This window comes from Mus caroli, chromosome X (assembly GCF_900094665.2).
Source record: "Mus caroli chromosome X, CAROLI_EIJ_v1.1, whole genome shotgun sequence".
Taxonomy (NCBI): Eukaryota; Metazoa; Chordata; class Mammalia; order Rodentia; family Muridae; genus Mus; species Mus caroli.
Genome location: NC_034589.1, coordinates 69,269,939 through 69,284,039, shown reverse-complemented (window position 1 = coordinate 69,284,039; position 14,101 = coordinate 69,269,939). Strand labels below are relative to the sequence as shown.

At 50.7% G+C, this 14,101-nt stretch overlaps 1 protein-coding gene across 2 annotated transcripts in view; it reads left to right on the top strand.

Annotated features, from left to right (window-relative positions):
- The window catches only part of Flna (filamin A), a 26,664-nt gene extending 13,720 nt beyond the window's left edge, over positions 1 to 12,944 (top strand). Inside the window, exons 22-48 of one of the 2 annotated variants that reach the window (XM_021153994.2) lie at positions 384 to 981; positions 1,072 to 1,245; positions 1,329 to 1,491; positions 1,576 to 1,736; positions 1,827 to 1,997; positions 2,294 to 2,417; positions 2,502 to 2,658; positions 3,255 to 3,444; positions 3,603 to 3,626; positions 5,789 to 6,036; positions 6,145 to 6,240; positions 6,383 to 6,485; positions 6,575 to 6,715; positions 7,031 to 7,159; positions 7,339 to 7,512; positions 7,610 to 7,771; positions 8,003 to 8,206; positions 8,289 to 8,441; positions 8,553 to 8,675; positions 8,770 to 9,036; positions 9,185 to 9,322; positions 9,540 to 9,655; positions 10,183 to 10,315; positions 10,832 to 11,008; positions 11,148 to 11,366; positions 11,451 to 11,654; positions 12,428 to 12,944. In XM_021153994.2, coding sequence (XP_021009653.1) covers positions 384 to 981; positions 1,072 to 1,245; positions 1,329 to 1,491; positions 1,576 to 1,736; positions 1,827 to 1,997; positions 2,294 to 2,417; positions 2,502 to 2,658; positions 3,255 to 3,444; positions 3,603 to 3,626; positions 5,789 to 6,036; positions 6,145 to 6,240; positions 6,383 to 6,485; positions 6,575 to 6,715; positions 7,031 to 7,159; positions 7,339 to 7,512; positions 7,610 to 7,771; positions 8,003 to 8,206; positions 8,289 to 8,441; positions 8,553 to 8,675; positions 8,770 to 9,036; positions 9,185 to 9,322; positions 9,540 to 9,655; positions 10,183 to 10,315; positions 10,832 to 11,008; positions 11,148 to 11,366; positions 11,451 to 11,654; positions 12,428 to 12,615 — 4,737 coding nt within the window. In that variant the 3' untranslated portion in view covers positions 12,616 to 12,944. The remainder of the gene's footprint in view (positions 1 to 383; positions 982 to 1,071; positions 1,246 to 1,328; positions 1,492 to 1,575; positions 1,737 to 1,826; positions 1,998 to 2,293; positions 2,418 to 2,501; positions 2,659 to 3,254; positions 3,445 to 3,602; positions 3,627 to 5,788; positions 6,037 to 6,144; positions 6,241 to 6,382; positions 6,486 to 6,574; positions 6,716 to 7,030; positions 7,160 to 7,338; positions 7,513 to 7,609; positions 7,772 to 8,002; positions 8,207 to 8,288; positions 8,442 to 8,552; positions 8,676 to 8,769; positions 9,037 to 9,184; positions 9,323 to 9,539; positions 9,656 to 10,182; positions 10,316 to 10,831; positions 11,009 to 11,147; positions 11,367 to 11,450; positions 11,655 to 12,427) is intronic. The other variant, XM_021153995.2, reaches the window with a different exon arrangement.
- The last annotated feature ends 1,157 nt before the right edge of the window (positions 12,945 to 14,101 follow it).

The window sequence follows — 14,101 nt, the reverse complement described above, 5'->3', positions numbered from 1 at the left end:
CCTTCCTCCCTCCCTTCCTTCCTTCCTTCCTTCCTTCCTTCCTTCCTTCCTTCCTTCCTTCCTTCCAGCCCTGGGTATCTTGGAACTCACTCTATAGACCTGGTAGGCCTTGAACTCAGAGATCTATCTGCCTGCTTCTACTTCCTGAGTGCTGGGATTAAAGGAATGCACCATCATGACTGGCCCATTTTCCTTTCTTAGGGCCCCCATCTTCTTCAGATTTTTCGTGAACCTTTGTCATTACTGTCTTTATGATTGATGAGTAGGTGATCTATTAGGCAGCCTATTCCTTTCATGTCTCTGGGTAAGGAAGAAACCTGGGGCAAAAGGAGACAGATGAAAGGTTGGGCTGATAGATGCTTCTGATTTCTTCCTTCCCTCAGGTGAAGGCGTTTGGACCAGGGCTACAGGGGGGCAATGCAGGCTCCCCTGCCCGCTTCACCATTGATACAAAGGGTGCTGGTACTGGTGGCCTGGGCCTGACAGTGGAAGGCCCCTGTGAAGCACAGCTTGAGTGCCTAGACAACGGGGATGGTACATGCTCTGTGTCTTATGTGCCCACTGAGCCTGGGGACTACAACATCAACATCCTTTTTGCTGACACCCACATTCCTGGATCCCCATTCAAGGCCCATGTGGTTCCTTGTTTTGATGCATCCAAGGTGAAGTGCTCAGGCCCTGGGCTGGAGCGGGCTACTGCTGGTGAGGTAGGGCAGTTCCAAGTGGACTGTTCAAGTGCTGGCAGTGCTGAGTTGACGATTGAGATCTGCTCTGAGGCAGGACTGCCAGCTGAAGTATACATTCAAGACCATGGTGATGGCACACACACCATTACCTATATTCCTCTCTGTCCTGGGGCTTACACTGTTACCATCAAGTATGGCGGCCAGCCTGTGCCCAACTTCCCCAGCAAGCTACAGGTGGAACCTGCTGTAGATACCTCAGGTGTACAGTGCTATGGGCCTGGGATTGAAGGTCAAGGTAAGGAGGCCCGTTGTAGGGGGGTTGGCTATCAGTTACAGGGTGCAAAGAGTCCTATAGCCACAGCCTCCTCACTATGGCCTTTTCCAGGTGTCTTCCGAGAGGCAACCACTGAGTTCAGTGTGGATGCCCGGGCTCTTACACAGACTGGAGGGCCACATGTAAAGGCTCGAGTGGCCAACCCCTCAGGCAATCTGACAGATACCTATGTGCAAGACTGTGGTGATGGCACATACAAAGTGGAATACACTCCATATGAGGAAGGTATGAATGTGCTGGGGATACCTTAGGCGGAGCAGGGAGTAAGTGGAGAAGCCTAGTTATTCCTGACCTGCCCTGTCCTTCAGGAGTACACTCTGTGGATGTGACTTATGATGGCAGCCCCGTGCCCAGCAGTCCCTTCCAGGTGCCTGTAACAGAGGGCTGTGACCCCTCCCGGGTGCGTGTCCATGGGCCAGGCATCCAAAGTGGTACCACCAACAAACCCAACAAGTTCACAGTAGAAACTAGGTGAGTGAGACACTGAAGATGTGCGGGCAAGCAGTGAGTGAGCTTGGGAACCCCAAGTAATGACAGACTATCTGTTTGTACCAGGGGAGCTGGCACAGGTGGCCTGGGCTTGGCTGTTGAGGGTCCCTCAGAGGCCAAGATGTCTTGTATGGATAATAAAGATGGCAGCTGCTCGGTAGAATACATCCCCTATGAAGCTGGAACCTATAGCCTTAATGTCACTTATGGTGGTCACCAAGTGCCAGGTGAGGAGATGATGACAAGGATAGAACTAGGACTCTCTGCTATATTCACAGTGTCTTACATAGCTATTATCCTTCTGTATCAACCCCCAGGTAGTCCCTTCAAGGTCCCTGTACATGATGTGACAGATGCATCTAAAGTCAAGTGTTCTGGACCTGGCCTAAGCCCAGGCATGGTCCGTGCCAACCTCCCTCAGTCCTTTCAGGTGGACACAAGCAAAGCTGGAGTTGCCCCACTGCAGGTCAAAGTGCAGGGGCCCAAAGGTGAGACTTCACATATTGGTAACAGGGAGTTAGGCCTAGTATCATATGGACTAGCATAGATAGTAGAAGGGTTTCAGATAACCACAAAACCAGGCAGAACCCTAGAGAAGGTATAATGGACGGGACTTGGTCACTGAATAGATGTGGCAAGAGGGAGGGCCTAAGGAATTCCTGGAATTGGGTAGTTAAAAACATAAGGTCTAGTCTTTGGGTCTAGCCTTAGTCCTTCAGGGAGAGGGAGTTGGGAGTGGGTACAAAGAGCCAACCTAAGGTTCTGTCCTTCGGACTGGGGCTAGGCCTGGTGGAGCCAGTGGATGTAGTGGACAATGCTGATGGTACTCAGACTGTCAACTATGTGCCCAGCCGAGAAGGGTCCTATAGCATCTCTGTGCTGTATGGTGAAGAAGAAGTGCCACGGAGGTAAGAAGCAGAGTTCACTTGCTTGTTGGGGGCAGGCTAGGTACTTAAGCTTGTCTGATGGTTTATAACACCCTAATCTCACAGCCCCTTCAAGGTCAAGGTGCTGCCTACACATGATGCCAGTAAGGTGAAGGCCAGTGGACCTGGACTCAACACCACTGGTGTACCTGCTAGCCTGCCTGTGGAGTTCACTATTGATGCCAAGGATGCTGGGGAGGGTCTGTTGGCTGTCCAGATTACGGTGAGCTTCCTGACTTCCTGGTCTGTAGGGAGGAGAGGCAAGGAACCAGCTCTGAGCAGCTGGAATGTAGGGCTACAGATAGGCAGGCAGCTCAGTTTTGCTAACTAGTCTGCTTGGAGCTGTACTCTAAGGATAGGGCCTCTGCTTCTGGTCTGTTAATGTAACATTAGGATGTATAGCAATTTTCTTCAAGTTGAAAGAAACAAGCTTCCCCAAACACACATTCATTGCTATTAAGCATGGTACCAAAACCTGTAGTGCTTCAGATTCTCCACATGCAATATTCTCACAGGACAGGTATAATGTTGCAACACTGAGATCTTTCATGTAAGCTCCTAGTGCCACTAGGATAGGCCTAGGACTGAGCCTGGGCACCAAACTGCTCTCTGATCTCTTGTCATGTCAGGGAATGCTAGATGTTTGGGGAGCTTCTGTTCTGGTCTCTACCACAGACAGGCAGCCACTGGGGCCATGGGGGGTTGAGGATCCCAGAAGCTATTTCCCTGTTATACCAGTACTTGGTGTTTTTATGGCCTGAGATAGTTCAGGTCTTGCTGGGCTTGGACCAACCTCCTCACCTTTGCTTTGCTACACAGGATCCTGAAGGCAAGCCCAAGAAGACACACATTCAAGATAATCATGATGGCACATACACGGTGGCTTATGTGCCAGATGTGACAGGCCGGTACACAATCCTCATCAAGTATGGTGGTGATGAGATCCCCTTTTCCCCATACCGTGTCCGGGCTGTACCCACTGGGGATGCCAGCAAGTGCACAGTCACAGGTGAGCCAGCCCACCATCGGCCATGGTGTTGCTTGGCACGGGGCTTGGGTGTGCCTGTGTGCAAGGGCTCGCTGCTTGGGGCGGCGTGTGGGAGTGGGGGCCGCCCCCTTGAGTGACTCACCTGACCTTTCTCCTTGCTCTCTGCCCTCTCACCTCAGTGTCAATCGGAGGTCACGGGCTAGGTAAGCTGCTTGCTGGGGCCACTCCCAATGCCCCTACTGCCCAGAGAGGCAGTTTCCTTTCCTCTTCATTGCTAATTCATTCCCAGGACAGTTCCAGCTGCAGCTCTAGGCAAGGACAGAGTTGGGGAGGCTGTGAAGACAAGGCCGTGGGCTGGAGGGTCAGGGCCCAGGGAGGTTTCTGGAGCTAAGCATGAGTGCTCTGGTTCTCCCCTCTCTGGGCCTCCATTTCCCCATCTGAGAACTTGGGTTGCAGCTGAGAGCTTTGGGGTGAAGTATATCCTAGGAGGCACCTCAATGGGGATTTTGGGGTCTGGGGATCTTGGCACTCCAGGGAAGCACCTGGGGATGGGCAGCAGGTGCTTCCTTCTCACAAGGGCTCCTGCATGGGCTCAGGGGACAAGGTGGCTTCCTCCACCCACTGGGAGTCTAGCCCTTGTCAGATCCACAGACTTCCATCCCCGCCTCCCAGGGGCCTCTGTGTCCTGGGCTGGGGGAGGTGCATGAGTGGGTGGGGCTGGGTGGTGGTACAGTAGTGCCAGTATCAACTGCTTGGGTGGCCAGCATGGCAGGGCCTGGCCCAGCCTCAGAGCTCCAAAGTGCATTCTGCGACCAATCTTTTTTCCTTCTTTCTTCCCATTTCCCCAGCAATGATGTTAGACAGTCCCTATCAGGCAGGTTTGTCCGCCCTAAGACAAAGACATCCTAGGGATACTGATACGAGACTACAACTACTTGCAGACTTCCGAAGGCTGTCAGACAGGCAATTGGGTAGATGGCCAAGGGCAGGATTTAAGATAGCTAGGTTTTTGTGGCAAAGGCTAGATTATTTTGTAGAATAGTTTATGGGGTTGAAGATGGCATATATGTGTGCATAGGGGAGGACAGAATTAGGCCAGGAACTTGGAGTGGCCTCAATTTTCTTGGCCATTATGTGTGGAATGGAGTCAGGGCGCCCAGCCAGGGAACTTAAATCATCTTTGGGTAAGCCAGAAGGTTGTCTTGGGCCCAGTCAGTGGCTATTGGGACATTAAGCAGTAGCCCAATTAGCAGGTGTACTTTGAGGATGCTATGGTCAAGACTTGCTGATCACCTGGAGCTTGGGTACAGAAATGAGAAATCAAGTAGCTTTCAGAAGGCCCAAATCATTAGCTAGATGATACAGGGCAGGCATAAAGGAAGTTCATGGCAGCATGGGCAGCTGGCAGCTAGGGTAATAGCTGAAGTTGCTGAGTCTCATGTAGCCAGTGTGAGACCAAGGTCAAAAAGGGGGCTTGGTGGCAGGCTGGCAAGGGGGCCCCTTAAACTTGGTCCTCATATAAGTTTGGTGTTCCTAGCTGCTTTCCTTGTGGGAGGCTGGGCTGCAGGGGTGCTCTGGCTGCCAGGCCTTACAATCCACAGCTCCCAAGCCTCCACAGCTGAGCCCCAGATCATAACATTACTGTCCTTTCTCTTTCCTTGGGCACTATGGGGCCCTAGAGGCTGCTCAGATGCTCTACCCTTGCAACCCTGCAGTGGTGGCTTGGGACTCCTGTCTCCTGTTCCTTGGGTGCTGCCACTGCTTTGCCAAGCCTGCTGTGATGCACTGCTAACCCTTCTACTTCCCTGCTGCTTGCTCTTGCCTGTGCCAGGCTGTGCTATGCTGCCTCTCATTGCAAGCCTCTGGTTGAGCAAGCGTTCTCAGTTGTCAGGAGACTCCAGTTTCACCTTCAGGCCTCGGGGTTGGGTAGGGAGGAAAGTTTCACATCCCCCACACTGCAGCAGGACTCTGCCTCACTTCATCCACACAGCACTGGGGCCCAGGGCCAGACCACGGGTGTAGGTAGCATAGGCCATGATACCAGCTGAGGCTGAGTTGGCAGAGGAGGTAGCAGTAAATGCTTGTGCTGGGATTGGATGGTCCCTTACTTGTCTTCCCAGGTATCTGGGTACCACCTGGTTGGTCTTCTCTCATAAAGGGGCTTGAGGTGGTCAGGAGAATCCTTCCTGCCTTCTGAGAAACCACTCACCATCGTAGCTTGGGGTCTGGGTTGGGCTACAGATTGGGGCTGGCTGTGCTTGGTTGTAGCAGTAAGAGGCCTGGATGGGTAGCAAGCTGATGGGGGTAGCCAAAATGTTAGGCTCACCTGCTGGCTCCCCTCTGGGGATTCACTCTGCTTTCCCAGGTGCTGGCATTGGCCCCACCATCCAGATTGGGGAGGAGACAGTGATTACTGTGGACACAAAAGCAGCAGGCAAAGGCAAAGTGACTTGTACTGTGTGCACACCTGATGGCTCAGAGGTAGATGTGGACGTGGTGGAGAATGAGGATGGCACCTTTGACATCTTCTACACAGCCCCCCAACCGGGCAAATATGTCATCTGTGTGCGCTTCGGTGGCGAACATGTGCCCAACAGCCCCTTCCAAGTTACAGTGAGAAGAGGCCAAGGATGGGTGGGCAGGGAGATCTGGGAAAGTCCTACCTGTCCTTCCAGGTCCCTTCGTGACAACAGTCTCCAACCTTCTCACTTTGCCCCACAGGCTTTGGCTGGGGACCAACCAACAGTGCAGACCCCATTAAGGTCTCAGCAGCTGGCTCCACAGTATACCTATCCTCAGGGTAGCCAGCCATCCTGGGTAAGGCCTGGGCCTGGTCTATTATTCAATTTGTCTAACCCATAGGGACACTTGGAGCTGGCCACCTGGATGTCTCATGTGGCCCTGAGAAACCCCATATCTTCTCATAGCCCCTCACCTGATTCTTCTGTCTCTATTGCAGATTCCAGAGAGGCCCATGGTGGGTGTTAATGGGCTGGATGTGACCAGCCTGAGGCCCTTTGATCTTGTCATCCCCTTCACTATCAAGAAGGGGGAGATCACTGGTGAGTGAGGGCTAGGAAGAAACTTGGAAACTAGTGATGGCCAGGGTGTTCCAATCTCCTGGCCTGACATTGAAACCACTGCTCTGTAGGGGAAGTTCGAATGCCCTCAGGCAAGGTGGCCCAGCCTTCCATTACTGATAACAAAGATGGCACTGTTACTGTACGTTACTCACCCAGTGAAGCTGGCCTACATGAAATGGACATTCGCTATGACAATATGCATATCCCAGGTGGGTGTATTGCCTCTTGTCCACTCCATCCTATGCCCGTGTTGCTATCATCTCAGGAAGAACAGGCTAGGGCTGGGTTATAGGTCAATTAGTAGAGCCTAGCATGCATCAGGCTCTGAATAAACTAGGTATCAGGCACATGCCTGTAATCATAGCCCTCGAGGCAGGAGGATCAGTGGTTCAAGGTCATCCTTAGCTTCATAGTAAGTTCAAAGCCAGCCAGAGAAACATAAAGACCCTGTTTCAAAAACAGAACCAAAATGACTAACACATGAATGAGGCTGGTATTCCATGTGGTTTCTATTCTGGCCTCAGGAAGCCCTCTGCAGTTCTATGTTGATTATGTCAACTGTGGCCACATCACTGCTTACGGTCCTGGCCTTACCCACGGAGTGGTCAACAAACCTGCCACCTTCACTGTCAACACCAAGGATGCAGGAGAGGGTAAGGAGACGCTCTAGGTTTGACCTGCCCTCCATTGGCTGAGAACTGTATGTGGGAGATGATCCTGAATGGAATTTTCTACCTTACCTTCATGTTGAGCCATCAAGTCAACTCACCCACAAAGGTTCAGCAATGTGTCTCTGGGCACAGTTCTCACTCTTACCTTTGATATTTTTCAGGGGGCTTGTCTCTGGCCATTGAGGGTCCATCTAAAGCAGAAATCAGTTGCACTGACAACCAGGATGGAACATGCAGTGTCTCTTACCTGCCTGTACTGCCTGGTGACTATAGCATCCTAGTTAAGTACAATGATCAACACATCCCAGGCAGTCCCTTTACTGCCAGAGTAACAGGTACGGAGCATCGGGAGTAATGACAGGAACAGGTGGCATGAGGGCACAGTCTCTTTGGGCTGGATCTATAGTGGCTGATGGCTTGCACCCTTACCAGGTGACGATTCCATGCGTATGTCCCACCTAAAGGTGGGTTCTGCTGCTGATATCCCCATCAATATCTCAGAAACAGACCTTAGCCTACTTACAGCCACTGTGGTGCCACCTTCAGGTCGAGAGGAACCCTGTCTGCTGAAACGTTTGCGAAATGGCCACGTGGGTAAGAGGTCAAGCGGGAGCAAAAGTTTCTGTGAAGGAGGGAAAGCCAGGTGTGGTGACTGCCCATAGTCCTAATACTTGGGAGGTGTAGGTAGGTGAATCAGGGGAACCAATCATTGGCTACATAATGAGTTAAAGTCATTTTAGCCTGTAATACCCTGTCTTCAAACAAAGACAGTAAGGAAGAAGACTGTGGGCCCACATCTTGTTGATAGCCCTATCCTGTGCCTAGGGATTTCCTTCGTGCCCAAGGAGACAGGGGAGCACCTGGTACATGTGAAGAAGAATGGCCAGCATGTGGCAAGCAGTCCCATCCCAGTAGTGATCAGCCAGTCGGAGATAGGTGATGCCAGCCGTGTCAGGGTCTCTGGTCAAGGTCTCCATGAAGGTCATACCTTTGAGCCTGCAGAGTTTATTATTGACACCAGAGATGCAGGTAGGCAATGTGGTCTGCTAGTTGGGGCAATACAGCTAGCTTTCCTTGGCATTCTGGCTTATAACTAGTATCTATTTCCCAGGCTATGGTGGGCTTAGTCTGTCCATTGAGGGCCCTAGCAAAGTAGACATCAACACAGAGGATTTGGAGGATGGCACGTGCAGGGTCACCTACTGTCCCACAGAGCCTGGAAACTACATTATAAACATCAAATTTGCTGACCAGCATGTGCCTGGTGAGTGTGGCAGCCATACCCCTTACCTGTGGCTTGGCACCATTCCTAGTCACACACCTCAGTGCCCACCTGTAACTTGTGCATAGTATGGATTGTACTTTTTTCCTACAGGCAGTCCCTTTTCTGTGAAGGTGACAGGTGAGGGCCGGGTGAAAGAGAGTATCACACGCAGGCGACGTGCCCCTTCTGTGGCCAATATTGGCAGTCATTGTGACCTCAGCCTGAAGATTCCTGGTAGGGAAAAGATCAGGAGGGTTTCTGGGGCAACCCTAAGCATAAGTAGAGAGTCAGGGCCCTCCCTGCTCACCAAGCTATCTTCTACTTGTAGAAATTAGCATCCAAGATATGACAGCCCAGGTGACCAGCCCATCAGGCAAGACCCATGAGGCAGAGATCGTAGAAGGAGAGAACCATACTTACTGTATCCGATTTGTGCCTGCTGAGATGGGAATGCATACAGTCAGTGTCAAGTACAAGGGCCAGCATGTACCTGGGAGCCCCTTCCAGTTCACTGTGGGGCCTCTGGGGGAAGGGGGTGCTCACAAGGTCCGTGCTGGAGGCCCTGGCCTAGAAAGGGCTGAAGCTGGAGTGCCAGGTAGGTATACTTGTCTAATTCTTGCTATCCTAGGTGGGCCTAGGTGGGTGTTTGTAGGAAGCAGGCATGTTGATCTTGGCTTTGCTTAGACTTGGCTGAGGCTGGGAACCAGTCCTCTGCTCCATGAGCACACACTGCTTTCCCACAGCGGAGTTCGGCATTTGGACTAGGGAAGCTGGCGCTGGAGGCCTGGCCATTGCTGTTGAAGGCCCCAGCAAGGCTGAGATCTCTTTCGAGGACCGAAAGGATGGCTCCTGTGGCGTGGCCTACGTAGTTCAGGAGCCAGGTATTGGAAACAGAAATGGCTGGGGTAGGGAGAGGTAGGACCTGAGTGTGGGTATGTTGAACCCAGGTGTTACATAGTCTCTACTTGGTTCTTATTCTCCATCGTAAGGTTCCAGGGACAACCAAGGGGACTGTGGGAGGCAAGAGGCCTTTCCTAGGCTAGCCTTTGGGGATATGTGGCACCTCCAGTTATAGCCTTATGTTCTCTTCCTGTCCAGGTGACTATGAGGTCTCAGTCAAGTTCAACGAGGAGCACATACCTGATAGCCCCTTCGTGGTGCCTGTGGCTTCTCCGTCTGGTGACGCCCGCCGCCTTACTGTTTCTAGTCTTCAGGTGAGGCACTGAGAGAAACTGCCCATCTGGGGCTTCTGGGCCCGGCCAGACCAGAGTCACCATAGCAAGCAGGTCTTGGCCCTGGGCTGAGTGCCTACGCAGAAATAATTCTGAATGGTAGGCTTCTGCTCTGGCCGGGTACAGCCCACGCTTGAGGTTGGCAGGAAGTACCCTGCCCACCGCGTGGAGTTTTTCTCGTGTCTCAGGTCTAAAGGCTTTGAACAGAAGCCTGTGCCCATTGAGCACCAGGGCTGAGGTTTAAAGAGGGACAGCCTGTTAGAGCTGAGTGCTACCTACAGGGTGGGGCCACCTTGCCTTTCTGCTACCTGGGTGTGTGATTGCAGAGAACATGTTTAGGGGATAGGAGGTTGGGGGTATGCCTGTGGCTTGCTGCCCTCACAGATCAATGGCTCTCCCTCTTTAAACCATGTTGGACACCAGATGGGTAAGTGACTCTGTCGGTCTTCTGCTCTCCCATTTGCCCTGGCTCTATACATCCTGTCTAACCACATCTGCTGTGCTTCTAGGAGTCAGGGTTAAAGGTCAACCAGCCAGCATCTTTTGCAGTCAGTCTGAATGGAGCCAAGGGGGCAATTGATGCCAAGGTGCACAGCCCCTCAGGAGCTCTGGAGGAGTGCTATGTCACAGAGATTGACCAAGGTAAGGCTCTATCCCTGCCTATTCATCCAACCATTTGACCAAGCTGACTAGAAGTAGGCTAATGTAGTGATTCAAAACTGGGCTCCTCAGCTAAGAACCCCTTCCCAGATTGACAATGCTAGAGAAATGGCAATTCTATTGAAGCACACTAGTTTCACTAGTTTCCCTTTCCCCCAAGTCTATGACCTGAAGCAGATTCCTCCCCATCTCTAAGCCTGCTACTTTGTACACTGTTACAGTACACTCTCTAAGGAAACAGCAAGGCAGGCATTTTGCTTGTTATTCCAAAAGACTTACAAGTAGACTTCTTAGGTATTGATAGCCTTAGTTCTCAGGATGTATGTTATTGGATGAATATCCAGAATAATTCTGGAAGCAGAGAGATCTCCATTGAGCAGCTGGATTCCTGCTAGTGGCAAGAGAAGTGAAGGGGATGTTAACCAAATCTGTTCCTTTCAGATAGTATTTTCAAGTTGCATACAAAAAAGTACCCCAAATCCCTTACCTGCATTTCAGATAAGTATGCTGTGCGTTTCATCCCACGAGAGAATGGCATCTACTTGATTGATGTCAAGTTCAATGGTACTCACATTCCTGGAAGTCCCTTCAAGATCCGAGTTGGGGAGCCTGGGCATGGAGGGGACCCAGGCTTAGTGTCCGCCTATGGAGCAGGCCTGGAAGGTGGTGTCACAGGTAGGTTTGTGGGTACAGCTCTGAGTGTAGATGTATAGCCCCAGCACCAGGAAGCATGTGGAAGTATCAAGGTTGTGTTGGGTAGCTGAATGCAAGGAAGCCAGTGAGATAGATTCTGCCTGACCTTCTATTTTCCCAGGGAGCCCAGCAGAGTTTATTGTGAACACAAGCAATGCAGGAGCTGGTGCCCTTTCGGTTACCATTGATGGCCCCTCCAAGGTGAAGATGGATTGCCAGGAGTGCCCTGAGGGCTACCGTGTCACTTATACCCCCATGGCACCTGGCAGCTACCTCATCTCCATCAAGTATGGTGGCCCCTATCACATTGGGGGAAGCCCCTTTAAAGCCAAGGTCACAGGTGAGCCTTAGGCTAAGCTGTTGGTGGCCACCCAATGCCTTGATACTTGAGCAGCTTCTTAGTCTCACCTGTTCTGTTTTGTAGGTCCTCGTCTTGTAAGCAACCACAGCCTCCATGAGACATCATCTGTGTTTGTGGACTCTCTGACTAAAGTAGCCACGGTTCCCCAGCATGCAACCTCAGGCCCAGGTCCTGCTGATGTCAGCAAGGTAGTAGCCAAAGGCCTGGGGCTAAGCAAGGCTTATGTAGGCCAGAAGAGCAACTTCACAGTAGATTGCAGCAAAGCAGGTGAGTAGCCCTATTTTTAGCTTCTGGAAGTGCAAAGCCATAAATAACAGGATGGTCAGCATGTAGGAAGTACAGGAACTGCCTTTAGGGGTATGATCATTGCTTTCAGAGCTACCTTCTATTTGGGCCTTTGTACTTTCCTTTCTACCCTTCAAGAAAATGTCCTGAAGTGGGGCTGCTGAAAAGGTGGCTCAGCAGTTAAGGCCACTCTTTCCAGAGGACTGGGGTTCAAGTCACAGCACCCACATGGCAGCTCACAACTGTCTGTAATTCCAGTTTCATGGGATCTGTTGTAGAAATTATTTAATCCCTACTGTTTTACCCCACCTTAAATTAGGTCTCAGATTAAAAACACACATGATCTTTATATTTACAGTAAGCCTTAAACAATACAAGAGCTTGGCAGATACTACTCTCTATGTTGTTAGAATTTATTTTCCTATGGATAACCCCAAGTTATTACTTACTATGTTTCATTTGGGTTGCTCTTAACTCCAATTGGGCAGCTCTCAGGGCCCTTGACTCCAGCTCATGGTGGCTTCTCCTTCCTCCTCTATTTTCTTACACAGATTTACATGCAGGCAAAACACCATTGTCCTGGAGGAGCTGTAATTTATCCTCTGGTGGCCTGGGTGGCAAGGCTGGGGTATAAGATGCTTGCTTAGGAATGTTAATAATCAGGCAAGGAACAGAATGTGGAATAGTGAGAAGGGCTCAGAGCAATTATAGCCAAAGAAAGGATCTAAGGCCACTGAGACCTCTTCCTACCTTAGGTAACAACATGCTGCTGGTGGGCGTGCATGGCCCAAGGACACCCTGTGAAGAGATCCTGGTGAAACACATGGGCAGCCGCCTCTATAGTGTCTCTTACCTGCTCAAGGACAAAGGGGAGTACACACTGGTGGTCAAGTGGGGTGATGAGCATATCCCAGGCAGCCCATACCGCATTATGGTGCCCTGAGCCTGCCACCTAAGTTGGCACCTGTGCCAGCTAGAAGCTCCCATGGCAATGAGCATCCCCACACCTGTCCTATTCCCAAGAAGCCCCATTTTCCTTTCCTGAGCCCTGGACCCTCCCTTCCCTGGATCACTCTGGCCACTCTTCACTGCATTCGCCCTTGCCCTGCACTGTGTTCACCTGTCTCTGGGCTTTCACTTGGGCAGAGGGAGCCATTTGGTGGCAGAGCATGTCTTCTTTGGTTCTGGGAGGTGGAAGTCCTATGTACAACCACCTTCTAGTTCTCTTTCTCAGCCAAGAGGAATAAAATTTTGCTTCCGTTGTCCTGTGAATGTAGCTTTCATGGAAGGAGTAATGGAAGGCCAAACTAGCAAGGGCACCAACAAGGCAAAAAGCATAGGCCATGGGATCTCTGAGTAGCACAGTTTGTACTTGATCTTTTGCTTCACAGAGGGGGATATGTGGTGTGCCTAGAATGGCATATAGGATCAAACAGTCAAAATGTAGGGCATGAAGATTCGTTGCTAGCTTGCTGGTGATCCCTAATAGTGATGAACAGTCTTTGAAATAGCATCAGGGAATAGCCATTTCTTACATATCATGAACATGATACCAGTGCTTTTATTTATTTTAGGTTTTTTTTTTTCAGACAGGGTCTCATTATGTAGCCTTGAATAGACTGGAATTCATTGGGTAGGTCAAGCTGGCCTCAAACTCACAGAGGTCCTCTGGTCTCTGCCTCCCAATTGCTGGGATTAAAGGGTGAACCACCTTGCCTGGCTTGCTATGAACCCTTTAAATAAGACACCATTACAAATTCCCCTTCCCACAACAGGGTAGATATCTTGTCTATCAGTGAAGGGGGGGTGGTACCCAGTCTTGAAGTAAGCACACCACTCTGGTCCTAGGTATTCTTAATGGACCTGTCTCTATCTTTAAATGGGACTTGTTATTGCGCCTCCTTGCTATAAGTACAGTGGATCAATAACTCCTTTCTGCACTATTAGGTCCCTTAGAGGTAAAATTAATGTCCTAAGGCCCAGCTCCCAATGAAACCTGCAAATGGCTAGGACATCTCCTTGAAACTGATCTAGCCATAGGCTTGTCTCTTAGGTTCAGTGCCATCACTTAACTCATCTGTAGGTGAGGGCCAGGAAAGGTCATAATCTTCTCTTAGCTCCTAGTACTTGATTACTTGCCATGGCCTGTGCTGAAATTCTGCCAGGTAAGACTTCAAAGGACTTTGCCAAAGCTTAGGCATTTAAGAACACAAGGGGGAAAGGACTGTATTACTGAGCTCATAGTTCAGTCCCATGACTCTGGAAGATTCTGCAACCTGCTACACTGGTACCAGGTAGAAACAGGTATACCTTGGATCTTCACTTTGTGAATCTGCCAGTCACATAAGGAAGACACTGGCGAGGAGACAGGCAGAGGCAACTAGATAAAAGTCCTTCCCTTGGTCCATTGGTATTATTGTTGTTCAACA